The 26,179-nt window shown below is 44.6% G+C and overlaps 1 protein-coding gene and 1 long non-coding RNA gene across 4 annotated transcripts in view; one reads left to right on the top strand and one right to left on the bottom strand.

Annotated features, from left to right (window-relative positions):
• Positions 1-26,179, bottom strand: part of LOC128692977 (uncharacterized) — a 41,269-nt gene that overhangs the window by 9,494 nt on the left and 5,596 nt on the right. The window contains exons 2-3 of the mRNA XM_053782391.2: positions 5,886-6,024; positions 2,058-2,166 (exon numbers count right to left, since the gene is read on the bottom strand). Coding sequence (XP_053638366.1) covers positions 2,058-2,166; positions 5,886-6,024 — 248 coding nt within the window. The remainder of the gene's footprint in view (positions 1-2,057; positions 2,167-5,885; positions 6,025-26,179) is intronic.
• Positions 18,440-26,179, top strand: part of LOC128692979 (uncharacterized) — a 28,044-nt gene continuing 20,304 nt past the window's right edge. The window contains exon 1 of one of the 3 annotated variants that reach the window (XR_011392881.1): positions 18,440-18,458. This is a non-coding gene — a long non-coding RNA (uncharacterized lncRNA). Of the gene's footprint in view, positions 18,459-25,043; positions 25,063-26,179 lie in introns of those variants that run through there. The other 2 variants (XR_008407653.2, XR_008407652.2) reach the window with 2 other exon arrangements.

The raw sequence follows: 26,179 nt of genomic DNA, 5'->3' as shown, positions 1-26,179 counted from the left end.
ATGAGTGAAGTGTCTCATGAGTGGTGAAGTGTTTCATGAGTGGTGAAGTGTTTCATGAGTGGTGAAGTGTCTCATGAGTGGTGAAGTGTCTCATGAGTGGTGAAGTGTCTTATGAGTGGTGATCTGAGACTTAGAGACAAATACATCATTCTACGGATTTCAAGTTGCTCATAATCTAATATTTGTACGTATTAGTCTACGTTAAAAAAAAATTATATTTAGACATACTGTAATTTAGTATACCATCCATATATTGTAAGTCAGTCTCACACACACACACACACACACACACACACACACACACACACACACACACACAACTGCTGCAGCAAACGGGCGTCTAACAAACCTAAGAATAGCTTTCCGATATTTAAGTAAGGAGTCGTTCAAGAATCTACACCGTGTACGTCAGGCCCATACTGAAGGATGCAGCACCAGTTTGGAACCCACACCTGGGCAAGCACGTCAGGAAATTAGAGAGAGTACAAAGATTTGCAACGAGACTAGTCCCGGAGTTAAGGGGCATGTCCTACGAGGAGAGGTTAAGAGAAATTGACCTGACGACACTGGAGGACAGGAAGGACAGGAGGGACATGATAACAACATATAAAATACTGAGGGGAATCGACAAGGTGGACAGAGATAAGATGTTCTAGAAATGGGACACAACAACAAGGGGTCACAGTTGGAAATTGAAAACCCAGATGAGTCACGGAGATGTTAGGAAGTATTTCTTCAGTCACAGAGTTGTCAGGAAGTGGAATAGTCTGGAAGGTGATGTAGTGGAGGCAGGATCCACAAATAGCTTTAAGAAGAGGTATGATAAAGCCCACGGAACAGGGAGTGATCTAGTAGCGACCAGTGAAGAGGCGGGGCCAGGAGCTATTAATCGAACCCTGTAACCACAAATAGGTGAGTACACACACACACATATATATATATATATATATATATATATATATATATATATATATATATATATATATATATATATATATATATATATATATATATATATATAATGAATGCAAGAAAGTGGATGTTTTTATAGGTAAAAATACGTGGTGGGCAGCAACGAGTAATGGCAGGAGGGGAAGACAAGCAATTGGTGCTATTTATAGTTACATAAACATTAACTATTGGAAATTCGTGAAAACTGTTTTAATGAAAAATGTTTGAAAAATAAAAAAAAGTTGAAAAGTTGGCAGTTTCCCTGAATCCAATTTGAGTTGTCTGGTCGTTAATTATATTTATTTATTTAGTTTAATATATGTAACACAGCTGGGGGTAATTTAATTGTTATTTTTTTGTAACAAACTACGTTCACGTCAGATTATTTTGCTTGGTATATACAGAGTTTGTTATAGGTGTAGAGTGAGTCATCTTGTACCTACTGCCTCTCTTCACCTAGTAGTAAATAGGTACCTGGCTGGTAATCACTTGTCGTAGGTCCTATCTCGAGCGGAAAAATTCTGTGGCTGTTAGTAGCGACCAGTGAAGAGGTGGGACCAGGAGCTATGAGTCGACCCCTGTAACCACAATTAGCTAAGTGGACAGCGAGTTCACTTCGCAACGAAAGGAACCCGGGTACGATTCCCAGGCACGGTGATACATATGGGCAACTTTCCTTACACCTACTTCCCCCCCCCCTGTTCACCTAACATTAAATAGGTACCTCGGTGTTAGTCACCTTCTGTGGGTCACATTCGGGGGGGGGGAGTTAGCATTATACCAAAGATGGAGCCAGATTTTGAAATTAACATGTGTAGATTAGCATCTATTACCTTGTAAAATTGTGTAAGTGTAAATAATAATAATAATAATAATAATAATAATAATAATAATAATAATAATAATAATAATAATTATAATTATAAATACAGCAGCAGCATCGCTCTGCTTCCTTTAGTGTACTATTATACATACAGACAAAATTAATTTCTGTGTATTCTTAGCCTACATGTGGATTTCATTTATATGCTGACAAGTATGGCCAACACTATAATATACAGTATATATATGTGTGTGTGTGTGTGTGTGTGTGTGTGTAGACCTACCTATAAAACCTGGAACAGTTCCTGGGGTGGTTGTAGAAGCCTACGACCGGGCAGGGCAGGTTGGCGTCTTCAGGATCCCTAGTTGAGCGAATTTCCGGCACCTGTCGCACTGAAACACATGAAGACTTATTGTCTTATTACTGCATTTTATGTGAAGCTCTAGACCCGTTCCTATCATTCAGGCTCGAACTTACCTTCACTGTAAATGAAATCTCATAGCTCAAGCTGACAGGTTTCATTACTTCATGTGAGAAACCCATGGTGTGTAATGGAGTATGATTTAAAATATGATTTATGTGTAATAGCGTCTGACAGGAAACCCATTCTGTGTAATGATTTACGTCAAGAAAGCCAGGCTTTGTAATAGAGTATAAGAGGAAATCCATCGTTTGTGGTGGGGCATGACAGGAAAACTACCCTGTGTGATGGAGTATGACAGGAAAACTACCCTGTGTGATGGAGTATGACAGGAAAACTACCCTGTGTGATGGAGTATGACAGGAAAACTACCCTGTGTGATGGAGTAGGACAGGAAAACTACCCTGTGTGATGGAGTATGACAGGAAAACTACCCTGTGTGATGGAGTATGACAGGAAAACTACCCTGTGTGATGGAGTATGACAGGAAAACTACCCTGTGTGATGGAGTATGACAGGAAAACTGCCCTGTGTGATGGAGTATTACAGGAAAACTGCCCTGTGTGATGGAGTATGACAGGAAAACTGCCCTGTGTGATGGAGTATGACAGGAAAACTGCCCTGTGTGATGGAGTATGACTGTAAAACTACCCTGTGTGATGGAGTATGACTGTAAAACTACCCTGTGTGATGGAGTATGACAAGAAAACTGCCCTGTGTGGAGTATGACTGTAAAACTACCCTGTGTGATGGAGTATGACAGGAAAACTGCCCTGTGTGATGGAGTATGACAGGAAAACTGCCCTGTGTGATGGAGTATGACTGGAAAACTACCCTGTGTGATGGAGTATGACAGGAAAACTACCCTGTGTGATGGAGGATGACTGTAAAACTACCCTGTGTGATGGAGTATGACAGGAAAACTACCCTGTGTGATGGAGTATGACAGGAAAACTGCCCTGTGTGATGGAGTATGACAGGAAAACTACCCTGTGTGATGGAGTAGGACAGGAAAACTGCCCTGTGTGATGGAGTATGACTGGAAAACTACCCTGTGTGATGGAGTATGACAGGAAAACTACCCTGTGTGATGGAGTATGACAGGAAAACTACCCTGTGTGATGGAGTATGACAGGAAAACTGCCCTGTGTGATGGAGTATGACAGGAAAACTACCCTGTGTGATGGAGGATGACTGTAAAACTACCCTGTGTGATGGAGTATGACTGTAAAACTACCCTGTGTGATGGAGTATGACTGTAAAACTACCCTGTGTGATGGAGTATGACAGGAAAACTACCCTGTGTGATGGAGTATGACAAGAAAACTACCCTGTGTGATGGAGTATGACTGTAAAACTACCCTGTGTGATGGAGTATGACTGTAAAACTGCCCTGTGTGATGGAGTATGACAAGAAAACTGCCCTGTGTGGAGTATGACTGTAAAACTACCCTGTGTGATGGAGTATGACAGGAAAACTACCCTGTGTGATGGAGTATGACAGGAAAACTACCCTGTGTGATGGAGTATGACTGTAAAACTACCCTGTGTGATGGAGTATGACTGTAAAACTACCCTGTGTGATGGAGTATGACAGGAAAACTACCCTGTGTGATGGAGTATGACAGGAAAACTACCCTGTGTGATGGAGTATGACAGGAAAACTACCCTGTGTGGAGTATGACTGTAAAACTACCCTGTGTGATGGAGGATGACTGTAAAACTACCCTGTGTGATGGAGGATGACTGTAAAACTACCCTGTGTGATGGAGTATGACAGGAAAACTACCCTTGTGGTGGAGTATGACAGGAAAACTACACTGTGTGATGGAGTATGACAGAAAAACTACCTTGTGTGATGGAGTATGACAGAAAAACTACCCTGTGTGATGGAGTATGACAGAAAAACTACGTTGTGTGATGGAGTATGACAGAAAAACTACCTTGTGTGATGGAGTATGACAAGAAAACTACCCTGTGATGGAGTATGACAGAAAAACTACCTTGTGTGATGTATGACAGAAAAACTACCCAGTGTGATGGAGTATGACAGGAAAACTACCCTGTGTGATGGAGTATGACAGGAAAACTACCCTGTGTGATGGAGTATGACAGGAAAACTACCCTCTGTGATGGAGTATGACAGGAAAACTACCCTGTGTGATGGAGTAGGACAGGAAAACTACCCTGTGTGATGGAGTAGGACAGGAAAACTACCCTGTGTGGTGGAGTATGACAGGAAAACTACCCTGTGTGATGGAGTATGACAGGAAAACTACCCTGTGTGATGGAGTATGACAGGAAAACTACACTGTGTGATGGAGTATGACAAAAACTACCCTGTGTGATGGAGTATGACAGAAAAACTACCTTGTGTGATGATGTATGACAGAAAAACTACCCAGTGTGATGGAGTATAACAGAAAAACTTGCCTGTTTGATGGAATTTGGCAGGACATTTATCTTGTGCTACGGTGTATAACAGGAAAGCTGTCCTGTTATGGAGTATAACAAGAAAACTATCCTCTGTGATGGAGAATAGGAAAACTATCCTGTGTGATAGAAAAAAACCATCCTGCATAATGGAATATGATACGATATCTTCATTGTATAATGTAGTATAACAGGGAGAATAATTCTGTTCAGCAGGTGAACACCGTAGTTCTTGATCTAGCTTGTAAAGTGTAGCCTCAGAGTGCGGCTCTATTTAGATTTCTTAATCATAAAAGACTTCTCCACTATGCAAGAGATGTAATATGTGCTCATATTAGTTTATTACTATTTTCTAAGCACCATAACACGGGTATTGCACCTTTAATGAAGCTTGTGGGCAATACCGGCTTTCTGAGGTTGTTACGCCAGATCTACCTCTTTCAAAACACCAGTTAATAACCTCGCAACAGGAGCAGTTTAGTACCCTTAATAATATTTTTTTTTGCAACAAACCGGCCGTATCCCTCCAAGGCAGAGTGACCTAAAAAGAAAAACGAAAGTTTTTCTTTTTAAATTTAGTAATTTATACAGGAGAAGCATGGCTCACGGAGGAAGAATTCTGTTCCACTTCCACATGGAGATAATAATTAATGTTACTACAGTAATATGCACTAATACTAGCACAAAAATTAACATACGAACGGTTATTTCACAATCTCTGACACTCATATACAGTCTTAATCTCGGAATGGCATACTTATATCCAAAGTGCATAAGCGAAATCAGTAGCTAAGCTGCCTGTTTGTGTAAAAAATATATACACCAAGGAGGACTGAGGAGTATGAGAGGAAACCCATTCTGTGATGTATCTGTCTAGTAAACACTTAGTTCTTCTTATGTTAGGTTAGATAAGAGTTGTCAGGAAACAGGACAAATGTTTCCTGACTCGTGTCTTATTCATATGATGACCCGCAGTTGTAGCTTTTGGTCATGTGGCCGAGGCCTTCCGCTGGTTTACCCCTCTACCATCTAAAAATTATGGATATAATTATAACCATTTAATATTAATTCTTTTAACCTGGTGAGGTCTTATATAAATCACAGTAGCCACACAATAGCGTGTATTTAATTATAACAAATACATTATAACTAACTTTCCTGCTTTTGCTGCCAGATCTGTCTTAACAATTTTAACCCTTACTCCCCTTCCTCAAATTTCTTCTTTTACTCCTAAATAAAACAAAAGAAGATACTTACTAAGGAGGGAGGGATTGTGGAAGATGGTAGGTGTGTGGTGGAACACTGGGGTGTAGAACAACGTAGGTAAGCTACGTACTGACGTCCCTCCCATAGTTACCCCTAAACCAGCCACTATAACAAGCACAGTACGCAGCATCTGAGAAAAATATGTAAATGTAAAAAGCAGTTTACTAAGAAGTGAAATTTATTTTCATTATTTTACAAACTTTAATTGGTGTATTTTATTTTTAATTCCAATTAATCGGTATAGATTCAATAAAGCAAAATTTTGTGGAAAAATAATTTACATAGATTGCTGGCACGTGATCCCCCCAAGAAATATATGTAACTCAGTAAATGACAATAAAATATTATAAATAGCGCGAAATATAATACAAAATGCTACTGCATCATACAATAAAACACAGAACAAAGTATTGTATAATACATCAAAGATGGCAGCCAGAAGCCCACTCTCTCAGCCGAACAGAAAACGGAAACCAATTTTATTTGATGCTCGAATTTTTTGTTTATTCCGACATTGATTATTATATATTATGGTGAAGGTGATAGCGGTGATGGTGAAAGTGATTCCGGTGGTGGTGGAGGTGATACTGGTGATGGTGACATTGGTATGTGATGGTAAGGGTGAGGGTGATGTGATTGTGAGGGGTTGGTTGTGATGGTGAGGGTGATGTGATGGTGAGGGGTTGGTTGTGATGGTGAGGGTGATGTGATGGTGAGGGGTTGGTTGTGATGGTGAGGGTGATGTGATGGTGAGGGGTTGGTTGTGATGGTGAGGGTGATGTGATGGTGAGGGGTTGGTTGCGATGGTGAGGGGTTGGTTGTGATGGTGAGGGTGATGTGATGGTGAGGGGTTGGCTGTGATGGTGAGGGGGATGTGATGGTGAGGGGTTGGCTGTGATGGTGAGGGGGATGTGATGGTGAGGGGTTGGTTGTGATGGTGAGGGATTGGCCGTGATGGTGAAGGATTGGTTGTCATGGTGAGGGTGATGTGATGGTGAGGGGTTGGCTGTGATGGTGAGGGGGATGTGATGGTGAGGGGTTGGTTGTGATGGTGAGGGTGATGTGATGGTGAGGGGTTGGTTGTGATGGTGAGGGGTTGGTTGTGATGGTGAGGGTGATGTGATGGTGAGGGGTTGGTTGTGATGGTGAGGGGTTGGTTGTGATGGTGAGGGATTGGCCGTGATGGTGAAGGATTGGTTGTCATGGTGAGGGTGATGTGATGGTGAGGGGTTGGCTGTGATGGTGAGGGGGATGTGATGGTGAGGGGTTGGTTGTGATGGTGAGGGATTGGCCGTGATGGTGAAGGATTGGTTGTCATGGTGAGGGTGATGTGATGGTGAGGGGTTGGCTGTGATGGTGAGGGGTTGGTTGTGATGGTGAGGGTGATGTGATGGTGAGGGGTTGGTTGTGATGGTGAGGGGTTGGTTGTGATGGTGAGGGTGATGTGATGGTGAGGGGTTGGTTGTGATGGTGAGGGGTTGGTTGTGATGGTGAGGGATTGGCCGTGATGGTGAAGGATTGGTTGTCATGGTGAGGGTGATGTGATGGTGAGGGGTTGGCTGTGATGGCGAGGGTGATGTGATGGTGAGGGGTTGGATGTGATGGTGAGGGTGATGTGATGGTGAGGGGTTGGATGTGATGGTGAGGGGTTGGTTGTGATGGTGAGGGCTTGGTTGTGATGGTGAGGGGTTGGTTGTGATGGTGAGGGCTTGGATGTGATGGTGAGGGGTTAGTTGTGAGGGTGATGTGATGGTGAGGGGTTGGTTGTGATGGTGAGGGCTTGGATGTGATGGTGAGGGGTTAGTTGTGAGGGTGATGTGATGGTGAGGGGTTGGTTGTGATGGTCATGCTGGTGATGGTAATAATGTCAGGGATGTTATTAGATTATTTACCTACCTGTCTGCAAGTTTTCCATCTGTTTGGTTGCCTGGCTGTCTCCTTGCCTGCCTGCCTGCCTGCCTGCCTGCCTGCCTGCCTCCCTGCCTGCCTGCCTGCCTGCCTGCCTGCCTGCCTGTCTGCCTGCCTGCCTGCCTGCCTGCCTGTCTGCCTGCCTGCCTGCCTGCCTGCCTGCCTGCCTGCCTGTCTGCCTGCCTGCCTGCCTGCCTGCCTGCCTGTCTGCCTCCCTGCCTGCCTGCCTGCCTGCCTGCCTGCCTGCCTGCCTGTCTGCCTGCCTGCCTGCCTGCCTGCCTGTCTGCCTGCCTGCCTGCCTGCCTGCCTGTCTGCCTACCTGCCTGCCTGCCTGTCTGCCTGTCTGCCTGTCTGCCTGCCTGCCTGCCTGCCTGCCTGCCTGCCTGCCTGCCTGTCTGTCTGCCTGCCTGCCTGTCTGCCTGCATGCCTCTCTGCCTGCCTGTCTGCCTGCCTGCCTGCCTGCCTGCCTGTCTGCCTGCCTGCCTGCCTGTCTGCCTGCCTGCCTGCCTGCCTGCCTGTCTGTCTGTCTGTCTGCCTGCCTGCCTGCCTGTATGTCTGTCTGTCTGCCTACCTGCCTGCCTGCCTGCCTGTCTGTCTGCCTGCCTGCCTGCCTGTCTGCCTGCCTGCCTGTCTGCCTTCCTGCTTTTCTGCCTGCCTTCCCGCTTGTCTGCCTTCCTGCTTGCCTTCCTGCCTGCCGCCCCATCATCATCAACACGATAATATTCTGGTCACGTAACTCTGGTTTTTACGGCTGGTTACCTTGTGATGGTGTGTGTGTGTGTGTGTGTGTGTGTGTGTGTGTGTGTGTGTGTGTGTGTGTGTGTGTGTGTGTACTCACCTATTTGTGGTTGCAGGGTTTCTAATCTTAGCTCCTGGTTTTTCCTCTTATATTTCATTCCTATTCTTAAAGCTGTGTATAGATCCTGTCTCTACTACTTCCTTGACCAGATCTGTTATTCCATTTCTATCAACTCTAAGGCTGAAAAAACATAAATCTCGTTGTCTGTGACTTATCTGTGTTTTTAGCTTTAGCTATGCTCTCTTGTACCTATTTCTCGCCCCTCAAACAGCAAGTCCTTGTCTAATCTATTAGTTATTCTAAGTATTGTAGTTAATCCTGTCATCAGTGCTTCCAGTGGCTGCGGCTTCCATATCTCCATCAGCCCCAAATAATAATAATAATAATAATAATAATAATAATAATAATAATACCTAAGTCGCCTTCACCTGTACGTTGATGGTTCGCAGATAAGTGACTGTGCTGGTGTCAGTGTATGATTGCTTAATATATTTTTCACCGGGCAGAATTAAATCCACACCGGTTAAACAACACCTTAAGAATGGGAAGCAGTCAGGTTTGATATGAGGGAAGGGGGAGTACAAGACAAGTCACCTAGCCCCTCTTTTAACTGGACTGCCACCCCTTACATCCTTCCTACATATATATTTTGGAGCCGTCACTGATCGTTCCTAATAACCCTTTTTTTCAGTTTCTTGACATTCTTGGACAGGAGTGGGTTCCATGCTGGTGCTGCATAATCCAAGATTGTCTTGATACATATCGTAGATAGTGGTGTTCTTGAATCTTTGTTTTGATTACCCATCGTGCATATGCTGCACAGTTTGTGGTCGATGTGTGCCGCAGGCGTGATGTATACTGTGTTTATTTCAACCCCTCAGGCTGTACAGACATTAAGTCCTTCGCCAGGGTCAAGGCACCTTCCTTGATGGCAGTGAATTACAGAGGTAAGTGATTTGTAACTATGAGTTGCTAGCATCATTAATAATTCACTGCAGACAGTACCATATCGCATCGATCCTAACACTGTCCTATCATCTATTTTTTAAGCTATCCCATGAAAGCTGCCCGGCAGTAGAAGAAAAAAAAAGATAAAAAACAAAAGTGAACGACAATAGGTAATCCGTTGCCAGTGTTGTATTCGTCAGGGAAAACTACCATGATGAGGATATTAATGAGATGACCGGCTCAGCAGCTCCTTCAACACGAAGAGGCACAACAAGGTGACCAGAGGCCTAGCTTCTCCCTACGAGCCCCCTGAGGGCGGGTACTGTGGCTAGGCCTGGGCACACTTGGTCCCAAAGATGAGGGGGTACTTGTACCTCCTCCCATGGGGGACCTAGGTCTCGAGATACTCCCCAGATAGGGAGCCAAGGCCGGGTCACCACTACTTGGAAAAGACCCGGGCTGGGAGAGTACCGGCGAAAAAAAAAAAAAAAAAGGTCACTGAAACAGATACTGTCTACTGCAGGGGAAAATGAAGACACATGTGGCAGAAAACGCCTCTACAAGGACCGTGTTTCGCTCTAAGGAGAGTGATCACAGTTCTCACCAAGACAAACTGAAGTGTTTATGAATCCGGATTCAAAAGACTGGCTGTGCGCTCGTATTGATTTCCCATCCAGCACGTCGTGACAGATGAAAATATACAGCCAGCCGTAAAGTCTTTCGCACATTGCCAAAAACAGGCACTATTACAATGGATTTTAATAGCCAAGGTTGCATGACTGCACCAACTGCAAGCTTTCAAGGCTATATTTTTAGCTAACCAGCCAAACTGGCTTGACCTCACACGCCATTTACGTCTTCATAATTTCATGCTTTGTTCATCATTGCTGCTTCTGTCTTACACAGAGAACTTGTAAAAACAAAAAAGATTAGTCTCTGTTTTATATTTATATTTTTGGTTTGTGGGCGGTACTGAAGTAAACCAGAGTGGACCCTGGTGTTGACCAGGGTGGACCCTGGTGTTGACCAGGGTGGACCCTGGTGTTGACCAGGGTGGACCCTGGCGTTGCCCAGGGTGGACCCTGGTGTTGACCAGGGCGGACCCTGGTGTTACCCAGGGCGGACCCTGGTGTTGACCAGGGCGGACCCTGGTGTTACCCAGGGCGGACCCTGGTGTTGACCAGGGCGGACCCTGGTGTTACCCAGGGCGGACCCTGGTGTTGACCAGGGTGGACCCTGGCGTTACCCAGGGCGGACCCTGGTGTTGACCAGGGCGGACCCTGGTGTTACCCAGGGCGGACCCTGGTGTTGACCAGGGCGGACCCTGTTGTTACCCAGGGCGGACCCTGGTGTTGACCAGGGTGGACCCTGGCGTTACCCAGGGCGGACCCTGGTGTTGACCAGGGTGGACCCTGGTGTTGACCAGGGTGGACCCTGGTGTTGACCAGGGTGGACCCTGGCGTTGCCCAGGGTGGACCCTGGTGTTGACCAGGGCGGACCCTGGTGTTACCCAGGGTGACCCTAGTGTTACCCAGGGCGGACCCTGGTGTTACCCAGGGTGGACCCTGGTGTTACCCAGGGCGGACCCTGGTGTTACCCAGGGTGGACCCTGGTTCTACCCAGGGTGGACCCTGGTTCTACCCAGGGTGAACCCTGGTTCTACCCAGGGTGGACCCTGGTGTTGCCCCGGACGGACCCTGGTGTTACCCAGGGCGGACCCTGGTGTTGACCAGGGCGGACCCTGGTGTTACCCAGGGTGACCCTAGTGTTACCCAGGGCGGACCCTGGTGCTACCCAGGGCGGACCCTGGTTCTACCCAGGGTGGACCCTGGTGTTACCCAGGGTGGACCCTGGTTCTACCCAGGGTGAACCCTGGTTCTACCCAGGGTGGACCCTGGTGTTACCCAGGGCGGACCCTGGTGTTACCCAGGGCGGACCCTGGTGTTACCCAGGGCGGACCCTGGTGTTACCCAGGGCGGACCCTGGTGTTACCCAGGGCGGACCCTGGTGTTACCCAGGGTGAACCCTGGTTCTACCCAGGGCGGACCCTGGTGTTATCCAGGGCGGACCCTGGTGTTACCCAGGGTGTGAGAGTTATGTTACATTAATGTTGTTTACGGCCTAACTCACCTAAAAACACATCAAATATCACATAAAATTACTATGCACAAGATAAACTTATAAACTGAGAGAAAACTTAGTTTCCAGAAAGTTATTTTTTTCAGTAATTTTCACATTATCGCCGCCGGGAAACTATTATAAATTTCACAAACTTCAGCACTATAAAAGCCTAGTTTCTTTTAACAATTATATGGCGGGTTTTAATGCCCTATAAACATTCAAGGGAATACTAGCGTATTTTTGTTATCGAAATCTGGAAAAAAAATAAAAACAGCAGAGGTGTAATAATGTTGGTAGAATTACCGACAATATCTTAAGTAAAAGGACACAAGTGTAAGTAATGTGACATTTATCTATTAGACTCTTCATTTGTAAAGAGGTGGAGGGGTAAGCCAGTGGAAGGCTTCGGTCAGATAACCTAAAGCTCCAGCTGTGGGTCATCATAAGACCCGCGTCAGGAAACACTTGTCCTGTTTCCCCACAAATCTTACCTAAGATTACTCTGGCAGGCAAGACATGGATGAAAATAAACAATTCCTCAGTGCATCAAATTATGCTAGAGCCTAGCAGCTGTATATACGTATATATATATATATATATATATATATATATATATATATATATATATATATATACGTATATGTATAAAATAAGATGAAAATTGGTATCTTCCAAACGACTACGGAAATGCGCAAGAATTAATTGTACAAAATTGAGGCGGTATGTCATTCCGCTCTATTATCATTCCGTGCTATATTATCAAAAAAAAAGCGCTAAACCCATTAGGGTCATACAGGGCTGCGCCACCGTGCTCTAGAAGCGTGAGTTTTTACACGCCTCGGTTTTATAATAAAGTTGGCAAATTTTTCACCTTCAAAGCCTAATAAAAACCGATCCTTTCATTAGTTAAGATATAACAGCGTTGTAAGTTTGAAGCCTATATAAAGAAGGATTCTCGTGTATTCTCACAGAAACAAATGTATCAATTAATTCAATAAAACCTGCAAGATTGGAATGTAAACAGCCCAAAAACTAACCCGAACCTTTTACTAGGTATAACACACATGTGTTGAGAGTTTGAAGTCGATCGGGAGGAGCATTCTTTAGTTACAGCTCAACAACAATCAGAATCTTCCTCTTCCACTACCGCTGACAGTGTTCGGTAGAGACATTCCCAAGTTATCACATGGAAACCTTGAAGGAAGGTCAAAATTCCAACCACCATGGATGAATTTTATTGTAGGCAGCTGGCCGAGTGGTTTATTCACTGGCCTAGAGTATTACGACTCACTCACCATGGGTTCGAACTCCACCCATTCCCTGGGTTGTTTGTAAACATGTTACTACGATTTCCTGAGTCGTTCATCTTTTATGTTTAATGAGATTTGTTGCTAAACATTGCCTCTGCTACTCTTACTATATTTTATCATCAGATACTAAGAAACCTCGTTATATTTTCTATGATTGAGGGATAATGAAAGGAAGATGGAGGACATGCCTAAATCAATAATGTTTTGATGAGTCAGGGGCTACGACCGCAAAGTGGAGCTGCCCAGGGCAATGACTTGCAAACCTCACATCATTTTCTCTCCTAGTTTAATTTTCATCTTCATTTTCTTAAATTAACATTAACACTCTGCTTAAATGTTCTGTTGAACTCCTGCCATGAATTTCCATACAAAAACTAAAGTATAAAGTTATAATGATGTCGATTTTTGTGGGTTGAAGGGAGGGGAGTTGATTATAGTTCAGTGTTGTAGTGTGTGTTGTTATATTGATGGAGTGGTAGTGTGGTGGTGTGTGTGTTGTGTTGTGTTGGTGTGGTGTGTGTTGTGGTGGTATGCTGTCTTGGTGAGGTTGTGTTGTGTTGGTGTGGTATGGTAGTGGGATAAAGAAATGGTTTGTTGAAATTGCATGTCTAAAAAAATTACAAAGAATCTTCAATGCAAGTATTAGTTCAATCAAGCAACTTAATTGCTGGGGAACATTTGAAGTTCCTTGACCTGTATTCCCTGGAACGCAGGCGAGAAAGATAAATAATAGTCTTCACTTGGAAAAGCCTAGGACTGGTCTCATATCTGCGCACAGAAATCACTCCCTACAAAAGCAAAAGACTAGGCAGACATTGCAACATACCCAAATGAAAAGCAGAGGTGCCATCAGTACACTAAAACACAATAAGTATCTGGGGCCCAAGACTGTTCAACAGCTTCCCATCATACCAAGGGAAATTACGAAGACCTATGGTTGTCTTCAAGAGGGAACTGGACAAATACCTAAAGTCAGTGCCCATTCAACCGGGCTGTGGTTGCATGTTGGATTGCATGAGGCCAGTAGTAACAGCCTGGTTGATCAGGCCCTGATCTACCGCGAGGCCTGGTCAAAGGCTGGGCCGAGGGGGCGTTGATCCCCCAGAATAACCTCCAGGTAGAGGCGTTACCCAACAGGCTTGCCACAGGGAGCAATCACACTAACAACCACCCCCCTACCAACGTACTCCAATGCCCCCATCTCACTGCCCCATCCTCTCCGCCTCCTCCCAGTCTTCCTCGTTCTTCCCACCCTCCTCACACACGCACAAGAGAGCATCTCCTGGAAGAGGAGCTTCTCCAGGTGGATTACTTTAAATTTTGCCCCCGAGGGTCGTGTTTAAAGACAGAACCACTCACCCTGTGGGTGAACACAATGTCATGAATGACACTACATTATTCCCCTGAGAGCTGACACAACCTTCATGCTACCAACTCCATCCCTGGTAGATACAACGATAAGCCGAGGACGGTTGGAAACGAAGACACGACTGCAGTTAAGTCATTTATCAGTACAACGTTTCATCTAACACTGGGACTAGTTCGAGTACTTGAAAAAGCAGTCGGGTCTTTCCTCCATCTGTGGAGTATTCCAGGTACTAGAGGTAAAGAGACAAATGTGATATGATGTGACCTTTATTGACGATGAAGCCCACTGTGTAGGCAAAAAAGTCATCCATAAAGAATAGCATTACACCGCATTTGTGTCTCTTGTGTCATCGTGTCGGCATTTTTATATCATTTATTTGTAGATACTGGATAAATAAAGAGAACCCCGGGTAGACGCCACACTAGTCTCTCCCTGGAGCTGTACGTAGATGTACAATTACAACAATAGTGTATGGATCACTGATGAATATATAAAATTGCCTTCAGGAGCCAACACAAGGAGTCCTTCACAACACTACCCCACGTAGGTTGTACCAGCGCTCAGATCTGCAACACCAGTGTGGAACCAGCACTTGATCAAGCAGATATACAGCAGTACGAGATGTTGCAGAGTTCCAACCAGAGCTCCGAGGAAAGACCACAGAGCCTCGCCTTACTGGAGCGGTAAAGGACACAGGGGAGATATGATCACAAGATAGAAGAGGTCAGAACAGAGGATCTCAAAGGAGACGCAGCTGCGACGTATAAGACAGGAGGGGCCAGAACAGAAGAATGAGGACAAACATGACCATGATATATGACAAAGATGGAAACTGAACACCCAGATGATCCACAGTGATAATAAAAGGTACACTTTTTTTACTGTACAGTCAGTGAACATAAGGTACGATAAGAAGATATAATACAACCTAGGAGGATCAGAGCCAACCAAATAACTCCGAGTATGGTAGCCAGACATTGCGGGTGTAGCAACCATGTAACTCTCATACAGAGTATGGCAGCCACACACTGCGGGTGTTCCCAACTAGGTTTAATAAAAAAAAAAAAACCTTCACCCCATGGCCTCAGGGACATGCCACTCTACACCTGCCTCTAGCGGGGGCATTGCCCCAGATATAATTGCGCTAGGGTCTACCTCTTAGACGGGGAAATACCCTAGTCCTCACATTACCATTCCCTGCTGTTTTAGTTTTTATGTGTGATTTTTGGGTGGCACTCTTTTCGTTCTTCTGCGTTGCACTTTGTCTTCACTCATCATCTTTACTCGGCCCTCGACTCTGTTTCTTTGAGTGTGTACTACGTAGTCTCTCTGGCAACTCAAGAATTCTTACAGATGCCTGCGACTCACAGATAGTGATGATGAATTGTTGTTCACTGCTTGTTGGTGTTGTTGCTGCTATTGTTGTTGGCAGTGTCGTTGTTGGTGATGCTGTTGCTAAGAGTGTTCTCGCTGCTGGTGTTGTTTGTAGTGTTGTTGTTCTTGTTGATGGTGTTGGCGATAATGATGTTGTTACTGGAAGTGTTGTTGTTGGTAGTGTTGTTGTGACAGTCCTACAAAGTGATCTACAGAAACTCGGATATATTTCGGATAAGTAAGCGTAACAGTAAATAACTGATATATAGTAAAGTGAGATGCAAAACAACACACAAACAAACATTTGTTTATATTAACTACAAGTTAATATTTATATGCGTATATTACTGTGTTGTTATTATGATTTTTTTATTTATCTTATATACAAAAACAATGTTACCCAATATCATAATAATAGCGTCGATGTAATTAGTCCATCGATTTTGAAAAGATCGATGGACTCATTACATCGACTCCAGGCTGAGGGACTGATTACCTCAAACCCCTTGTGATCTTCACCATTCTTCTTTGTATTGGACTGATGAAATCAATGTGTGGCGAAACGTTTCCATAATAAAGTTACCCAAATGTTAAATATGTTTTTAATTTATCAACTTGTTGGTTCTCTGAACCATTGATCTTTACTTATCTATTCAAGAATGATGATAGTAATATTTTTTATATTAGTGTTGTGTGTATCTGGAACTGTATATTTGTTTAGTTGAGTGAGGCGAGTAAATAAATTACCAGGTTCATGGTTGGTCTCTTCCAGCAAGATGTAACCTTCGATCTGGACTTTCCCATGCTCTTCCACATTGTCTGGAGTCAAGGAGGGAGGATGGTTTTCTCACCTATGTCCTGCGGCAGACCTACATTTTTGAGGCCTTGAAGCTTGAACTGTTATGGGGGCTTCTTTGCAAGCCGTAACGGCTAGCCTACATCATAGTTTACTAACTTTCCAATTTTTATTTTAATTATTTTGTACTGAATTACAATATATCATTTTTAAAAAAAAACTTTCTCATACAGTAGATCCCGGATTTTTAAGCAATGTGGACTCAAGTCGCTTCTGGGGCCCCTCCTATTTTAGGGGCCCTGAAGCTTAAGGTTCTATAGTTTCATGGTAGATCCGCCCCTCCCTATGTCATGTCTGTTATTACTCACTTTGTAAGCTAATTGTTACCTATACCTTGTGTATGTGTGTGTATGTGTGTAAACAACGTTCCTGCTTCTATGTGTCTCGGCCTTAATTATGAATTAGTTAAAGGTTGTCTTTGATCCTGACTGGACGTGCTGCTGTTACTGTTGTCATCTCCTTTCTGTTCACTTCTGAGTGTTCTTTCTGGTTTTTGTGTGTCCTTCCACATCTCTGCTTATGGGTCAGTGTATACTGGTGGGTTCTCTTCTGGATTTTACTTCACAAGGATCATTGCAGGATGTTCTTTCATGGTACCTTCCTGTCTAGAGCTTGGCTCTAGACAGTCTACGTTGTGGTTTTCTGTGTACTGTCACCTAGACAGTCTACGTTGTGGTTATCTGTGTATTGTCACCTAGACAAACTACGTTGTGGTTATCTGTGTACTGTCACCTAGACAGTCTACGTTGTAATTATCTGTGTACTGTCACCTAGACAGTCTACGTTGTGGTTATCTGTGTATTGTCACCTAGACAGACTACGTTGTGGTTATCCGTGTACTGTCACAGTCGGGGCACATGATGAATACTCTGCCCACCATTATAACTGAGATTTTGCTGTGCTATTGGGGGCTTTGAAATGTCCATTTTAGGGTGTTTGATGGTTATTATTGCTGCACCATATTTACTCTTGCTGGTCAAGTTGTTGGCTGCTGTTTCACAACGTTTAATCTATCTCAGATAGGCTATTTAGTGTTATTTATATGTATAAAACATGAATCCCACAGAGTGTACAAAATCATCACAGTCATTAACTTGTAAATGAGTTTGCAAATATCTGCACTTGACCTGTTACATGAATATTAAATAATGTGTTCTGTACTCCATATTTCACCTTCCTGGGCACCTTGTATACATATCTTCACTGGTAATAACAAAGCTTCAGGTTTACGTTTACTTGTAAAATTTGGGAATCATATTATGCCCTTCAAACAGGTCTGTCGTTGTGGATCACACTGTGCAACACCTTGCAATGACACACGCAGAAATTTCGTAATATTGTTGTTGTTGCAGGTGTTGCTGCTGCTGTTGTTGTTGTTGTTGAAGGTGTTGCTGCTGATGTTACTGTTGTTGTTGTTCTTGGTAATGTCGTTGTTACTGGTGTAGTTGTTGTTGGTATTGCTTGTGTTGCTGGTGGGATGTAAATAAGTGGTTGCGTATTTTTAATCTTGGTTTAGGTAAGGCAAAAATCTCTTTGTCTTAAATTAATCAGTTTCTTAGTGCGCATGATCAAGGTTCCTGACGGAGGTTTTCCTCTTATCATATCTCCTCCCCCTCCTTCTCTGTCCCTACCCTCCTCCCTCCCTCCCTCCCTCCCTCTCCCTTCTCTCTCTCTCTCTCCTTCCCTCCCTCCCTCTGTTCTTTCCTTCATCCCTTCCTCCGCGCACTCCATTCCTGGCACGCCTCCATATACTCCTTGCAATGACACACCCTTCACCCAAGGACTTCAGTCTATCCTCGTCCTCACACCCTTCACCCAAGGACTTCAGTCTATCCTCGTCCTCCTCCTCCTGACCTAGACACTGCACAGGATTTCTCAGGTAAGTAGCTAATGCAATTCAACCTCAGCAATTGCAAGGTTGTGAGAATTGTGAAAAGATAAAGAAGACCAGAAACTGAGTATTGATTCTAGGAGGCTGAGGCTGTAAACCTCACTCAAGGTGAAAGACCTCGGGGTGAGCACAGTACCAAGCATATCGCCAGAGGCGCACATCCACCAACACTCCTCTGTAACAAGTGCACATCTAATGGAATTTAAGCTAATTTCCAGGAATCTCAACAGAGTTATTCGTGACATTATATGCGAAATATGTCAGACCAGTGTTTGAGTATGCGGCACCAGTGTGGAACACCCACTTGATAAAGTATATCAAGAATCTCAAGGTGAGTATTTTCAGAGGTGAGGGAACCGAGCTATGAGAAGAGACTGGAAACTCTTACATTGACTTTAGAAGATAGAAGGACTAGAGGTAGATATGACTAGGGTCGAGACAGACTTGAAGAGGCGGAAAACGAGTACACGAGGACACAGTTAAAATTTAAGAGATATAGATGAGCTACAGTGATGTCAGGAAAGTTTCTTTCAACCTCAGGATTGTCAGGAATCTATGCATTCTATGCACAGCTTTACAAACAGATATGATAAGGTCCACGAGGCTACCAGAACTTGAACCTGGCAATGGTGAGCTAAGAGGCAGGGCTAGAGGCTGTGACTTGACCCTTGCAACCACGAATAGGTGATGACACACACACACACACACACACACACACACACACACACACACACACACACACACACACACACACACACACACACACACACACACACACACAGAGGGCAGGTTATGGGCGTGGTCGAGGACCAAAGTGACAATGACAATTGCATTCTTTCACGAAGCGGAGTACAGACAAAAAGTGGTCAAACTGGTTATTTTATGGATAAAAATATAAACGATTTTTGACTAATTATGAAAGGAGATACAAGAAGCGCAACTCTCTGCATGTAACAACTGATAATCACACACAAAAAAATTATGGCAAATGTCAAGAAATACTTTGACAAATGGTAACTAAGAGTCCCGAGCACCGTGCACTGTGCACCGAGCACCGTGCACCGAGCACCGTGCACCGTGCACCGTGCACCGTGCACCGAGCACCGTGCACCGAGCACCGAGCACCGTGCACCGAGCACCGAGCACCGTGCACCGAGCACCGTGCACCGTGCATCGTGCACTGAGCACCGAGCACCGTCCACGTCCTGCACTCTCCCTGGCAAGCCCAGTCGCTCTCCTCCCCGAGACAAACAATGAATGGCAACTCAGGAAACAAGGAAAATGAAACAAGGACAATAAAAGTAGCAATTACGAAAATGAGAGTAACAAACTGACAGAGCTGAGGACAAACAGGTTACTGACAGACAGAGCTGAGGACAAACAGGCTACTGACAGAGCTGAGGACAAACAGCTTACTGACAGACAGAGCTGAGGATAAACAGGCTACTCACAGAGCTGAGGACAAACAGGTTACTGACAGACAGAGCTGAGGACAAACAGGCTACTGACAGAGCTGAGGACAAACAGCTTACTGACAGACAGAGCTGAGGACAAACAGGCTACTGACAGAGCTGAGGACAAACAGGTTACTGACAGACAGAGCTGAGGACAAACAGGCTACTCACAGAGCTGAGGACAAACAGGTTACTGACAGACAGAGCTGAGGACAAACAGGCTACTGACAGAGCTGAGGACAAACAGCTTACTGACAGACAGAGCTGAGGACAAACAGGCTACTTACAGAGCTGAGGACAAACAGGTTACTGACAGACAGAGCTGAGGACAAACAGGTTACTGACAGAGCTGAGGACAAACAGGGTACTGACAGACAGAGCTGAGGACAAACAGGGTACTGACAGACAGAGCTGAGGACAAACAGGGTACTGACAGACAGAGCTGAGGACAAACAGGGTACTGACAGACAGAGCTGAGGACAAACAGGTTACTGACAGACAGAGCTGAGGACAAACAGTCAGGTTTCAGAGCGGGAATAACGCTGAGTTTTTGTAGATCACTCAACACTGCACCTCAGCCAATTCAACCTTAATGAGATGAGCCCAAGAGCTGCCCCTCAACACCCGCAACTCAACAAATTAGATATAAGTAATCACAAAGAGTTACAGCAACATCTTAGCATCATCTAGCGTACAAGGATGAGAGGAGAAACTTAAGCAGACATTATCATGGTCTAATGTTCACATATATCCTCGCTAGTGAGTCGAGAACTCCAGCATTCTAACATATATAAAGTGGATTGCTTTTAAGAGCCTTGGGTAGCAGCTGTAAAGTGTGTTGGTGGTGGTGGTGGTGGTGGTGGTGGTGGTGGTGGTGGTGGTGGTGGTGGTGGTGGTGGTGGTGGTGGTGGTGGTGGTGGTGGTGGTGGTGGTGGTGTTGGTGTTGGTGTTGGTGTTGGTGGTGGTGTTGGTGGTGGTGTTGGTGGTGGTGTTGGTGGTGGTGTTGGTGGTGGTGTTGGTGGTGGTGGTGTTGGTGGTGGTGTTGGTGGTTGTGTTGGTGGTGGTGTTGGTGGTGGTGGTGGTGGTGGTGTTGGTGTTGGTGGTGGTGTTGGTGGTGGTGTTGGTGGTGGTGTTGGTGGTGGTGTTGGTGGTGGTGTTGGTGGTGGTGTTGGTGGTGGTGTTGGTGGTGGTGGTGGTGTTGGTGGTGCGGGTCTTTCAGTCTTGTCCCCCAGGATGCCATCGACACCAGTCGGCTAACACCCAGGTACCTACTTACTTGCTAGGTGAACGGGGACAGCAGGTGTAGGGAAACACGCCCAATGTTTCCACCCGGCCGGGGATCGAGCCACGGACACTCAGTGTGTGAGGCGAGAGCGTTGCCCACCAGGCCACGGACTACGGATAACCATACACTACGGTATATGTAATTATGCAAATAAAAAAAAAACCTGCTCTCGAATTTCCAGCATGACACAGGAGTGAAGAAATCAGTACTTCATTAGCAGCTGCTCAGATTACAATAGAACCTGTTAAACCTGTCGGCTTGGTATCTGGAACCTGCTGTTACCTGGTACTGTGCGCTGACAAACAATCATCTTTACAGGACACATTAATATTGATCAGTTCCCTGACAGCAGACACTGATATAGACAAGCAGACACTAACAAGCAGATAACATTATTCAGAAAAAATGTAATAATAAGTATAAAGACGATGTCTAAGTAAGACATTTGAAAATTCACGTTTTAAGAAAAATGAAGAGGTGAGGTCTGGGTAGGGGAGGGAAATACCTGGAGTATACCTGGAGGGTATTCCGAGGGTCATCGCCCCTGCGGCCCGGTCCATGACCAGGTCTCGCGGTGGATCAGGGCCTGATCAACCAGGCTGTTACTGCTGGCGCACGCAAACTGACATACGAACCACAGGCCGCCTGGTCACGTACTGACTTTATGTATCTGTCCAGCTCCCTCTTAAAGACAGCCAGGGGTCTCTTGGTCATACCCCTTATGTATGCTGGGAGGCAGATGAACAGGATTGGGCCCCTAACACTTACTGTGTTGTCTCTTAGCGTACTCTTGGATCCCCTGGTTTTCATTGGGGAAATGTTGCACCACCTGCCGAGTCTTGCTTTCGTAGGGAGTGATTTTCGTGTGCAGATTTGGGACTAGTCCCTCTAGAATTTCCCAAGTGTATATTATCATGTATTTTTCTCGCCTACGTTCCAAGGAGTACAGGTCAAGGGACTTCAACCATTCCGAGTAGTTTAGACGATTTATGGTACCTTACGTGCAATGAAAGTTTTCTGTATATTCTCCAGGTCTGCAGTTTCGCCTCCCTTGACAGAGGCCGTTAGTGTACTGTAATATTCCCGCCTAGAGAGAAAAATCGATTTGAAGAGAATCGTCAGTGGCTTGGCATCCCTAGTTTTGAAGGTTCTCATTATCCATTTAAAGACTTAGTTAATGTTCGCGTGGAGATTTGCAGTGTCCTCGATGGATGACACTGTCATGCAAATTTGGTATAATCATCGAAGGAAGACACGGTGCTGTGGCTTACATCTCTGTCTATGTTAGATATGAGGATGAGGAAAAGGATGGAAGCGAGTACTTTATCTTGTGGAACAGAGCTTTTCACTGTAGTTGCCTCTGACTTTGTGCTCTGTTTGTTAGGAAAGTATAGATCCATCTACCAACTTTTCCTGCTATTCCTTTACCACTCATTTTGTGTGCTATTACACCATGATTACACCAAGAAGCAGGGGCCAATACTGGATGTGTCTTTTGCCCTAAATATAGCATACGAAAAGAATTTTGTTTTTAATTTCATTTATGGCTGAAGTTCATCCTGTTTTTCTTGTCTCCTGTATGATTCCGTAAGCTTAAGTTTGATATTTTCTATTTCTCTGGCCAGTGCCTCCACCCGCATTTCAGATATACTGGCCCATTTTAGCAGCTATGATTCTCTGTCTCGCCTGTCGAGGGAACGTCTCTCTCTCTCTAGTTTTACATCTTCTCTTCCTTTCTCTTAAAGGAATGTGCCTTGAGCAGACCTCAAGTGCCAGAGTTAATTTTTTTCTGAGCAAAGGTTCGGATTTTCCCAGCTTGTTTCATTTAGGACACGGTTAATTTGATCGCACTCTATGTTTCTGCTAGTGAAGTTGAATTTGGTGAAAGCACCCTCATAACTGATCTCATTTTGCTGGTCAGGAGACCTGTGCATAGTAGGAAAGTTAATGGGGTGAGGTTTGAGTAGATGAAGGGAAGGGGTGAGGATTGATTATGGGAAGGGTAGGGGTGTATGGAAAACTAAATAAAGAAGTGTGAAATATGTTGAAAGAGAATATAGAAGAAAGCACACAAGAACAAGGGGTAAAGAGAACTGCTTTAAATTGAAAGAATGTCACAATAAAGGAAAGATTATCAGCACTGACATATTATGTATATAGACGGAAGAAAAGTAAAAGGAATAAAAAAAAAGCACTTAGGAGAAATAACAAGGCATTCAAAATATTTCTTCACACCCAAAATCCAAATAATAATAAAAAAACGCTTTTAGAACTGACCTACCACAGGAGGTTCATACACCGATGTCAAAAAAAAAATTTTTTGAAAGCCTCGTCTGAAGCTATATTCACCAGTCACAATCAACTAAACAACGGGAGAGTTGAAGGAGCAGAGAGTTTCGTTTTATATATTTATTTTTTTCGTTATCTCTGCTCACTGTACATATCACGTGTCTGACATATACAGAAAACACTCACAAATCGACTCCAGTTGCTTCATCTCACCTCAACTCTAGTATTTTAGACTTAAGGGACTGATCACCTCCCACCAAGACTGACGGACCCGTCGATACTATTGATTCTAGCGTTGTATTCACCTGTATTCAACTGAAGAAGCCTGTTATGAAGGTATATGGAAGATTTTTAAGGGCCTAGTCCCAAATCTGCATACATGACAACGTACTGGAGTGTGAGATATGGAGAACATTGCAAAATAGGCCCAATGGAGAGCAGGAGCGCCACGATCACATTAGGAGAATACTGTGTCAACATGCGTGGTCCAAGACTATTCATCCTGCTACCAGCAGATATAAATATTGCCGGAACAAGTGTGGAAGGTTACAAGAGAAAATTGGATGACGGCCTCCGCCAAGAGCCAGATTAGCAAGGCTATATGTGCGCCAGCCGGCCGCTGACACCAACAAACCGGGTTGAAAGGTTGGCAAAATCTCGAAATATGTCAGGTTTATCCCGGACATAGACTTTCCCCCTAACTTAACCGAACCTAACCTAACTTCAAATAATATAACTTAACTTTAATAAAAAAAATAGGAAATAAAAATAAACTGTAACACGTCAAACCTTATTTTAATGATAATGTTAATAAAACTCATACTAATACTACAATTATTACTACTACTAATACTACAATTACTACTACTACTACTACTACTGCTACTGCTACTACTACTACTACTACTAATAATAATAATAATAATAATAATAATAATAATAATAATAACATACTTGAAGTATGACTACCTCTCTGTGAGAGTCTGACTGATCGCCACAGAACGAGGAAATGTGTCATAACTCTGATAAGATACAAGAAATTTTGAGATTGTATCTACATATTGCCTCGCCCAGTCCTGCCTCTTGCCTTTCCCATTCTCGCCTCTTGCCTCTTCCAGTCCTGTCTCTTGCCTCGTCCATTCCTGCCTCTTGCCTCGTCCATTCCTGCCTCTTACCTCCTCCATTCCTGCCTCTTGCTTCTTCCATTCCTGCCTTTTGCCTCTTCCATTCCTGCCTCTTCCCTCCCCCGTTCCTTCTACTTGCCTGTCACCCATTCTCAGGCAAGACATGTGAGGTTTCCAATTGGCTTTTATTGCCTGGTCTTGGACGACCGCTATTGGATCAGAGTCTAAGTGCTGTGTGTAAGCTGGGAGCCGGTGGACGCCTGTAACTGCTGCTTTGTTTTGTAATTTGTTGTATATTGGAAAACGTACCACTTTATTCTGCTGCATTGGGCTGTATCATATTGGACTGGACTCTTGTGTACTTTTGTGTAATGCGAATGCTGGTCAGGCAGGCAACACACCTACATGAGTTGTGAGTCGATCCCTGCAACCGCGTATAGGTGAGTACAGACCAGTGTCACTGGCATGTATAGCGCGTAAAGTTATGGAGAAGATTATCAGAAGAGTGGTTTAGCACCTAGAAAGGAGTGGGCTCATACATTACAACCAGCACTGCTTCATGGATGGAAAATCCTGTCACAAACCTACTGGAGTTCTACGACAAGGTAACAGAAATAAGGCAGGAGAGAGAGAGAGGGATGGGCAGATTGCATTTTCTTGTAGGAAGGCTTTTGACACATTACTGCACAAGAGACTGATCCAGAAACTAGAGGAGCAGGCAGGAATAACAGGAAAAGCACTACAATGGATCAAGGCATACCTGACACGAAGGAAACAACCAGGAATGAACTCTGAAGAGGTGTCAGAAAGGGTGCATGTGACGAGTGGGGTTCCACAGGGATCAGTCCTAGGGCCTACCTACCTGGAGGGTATTCCGGGGATCAACGCCCCGGAATACCCGGTCCACGACCAGGCTTCCCGGTGGATCAGGGCCTGATCAACGAGGCTGTTACTGCTGGCCGCACGTAGTCCAACGTACGAGCCACAGCCCGGCTGATCCGGCACTGACTTTAGGTAACTGTCCAGCTCCCTCTTGAAGACAACCAGGGGTCTAGTGGTAATTCCCCTTATGGTTGGTGGGAGGCTGTTGAACAGTATTGGGCCCCAGACACTTACTATGTTTTCTCTTAGTGCACCAGTGGCGCCCATACTTTTCACTGGGGGTATGTTGCATGGCTTGCCAAGTCTTTTGCTGTCGTAGGGAGTGATTTCTGTGTGCAGATTAGGGACCAGTCCCTCCAGAATCTTCCAGGTGTAGATTATGATATATCTCTCTCGCCGGTGCTATTTCTTGTATATGTGAATGACATGACGAGAGAGGGACTCAGATGTATCCAGGTTCCCAGATGACGTGAAGCTAATAAGGAAAATACAAATAGACGTGGACCAGGAAAGGCTACAAATGAATCTAGACATGCCGTGGATCTGGTCTGACAAAATGGCGCCTGGAGTTTAACACCAGAAAATGCAAAGTTATGGAGTTTGAGAAAGAACAAAGAAGACCGCAGACCTCACTCAATTAAAAGGACCTTGAGGTGAGTATTATATCGAGCATAT

Source organism: Cherax quadricarinatus, chromosome 38 (assembly GCF_038502225.1).
Source record: "Cherax quadricarinatus isolate ZL_2023a chromosome 38, ASM3850222v1, whole genome shotgun sequence".
NCBI lineage: Eukaryota > Metazoa > Arthropoda > Malacostraca > Decapoda > Parastacidae > Cherax > Cherax quadricarinatus.
Note: the sequence above shows the minus strand (reverse complement) of the source record. Positions and strands in the feature narration are given on the sequence as shown.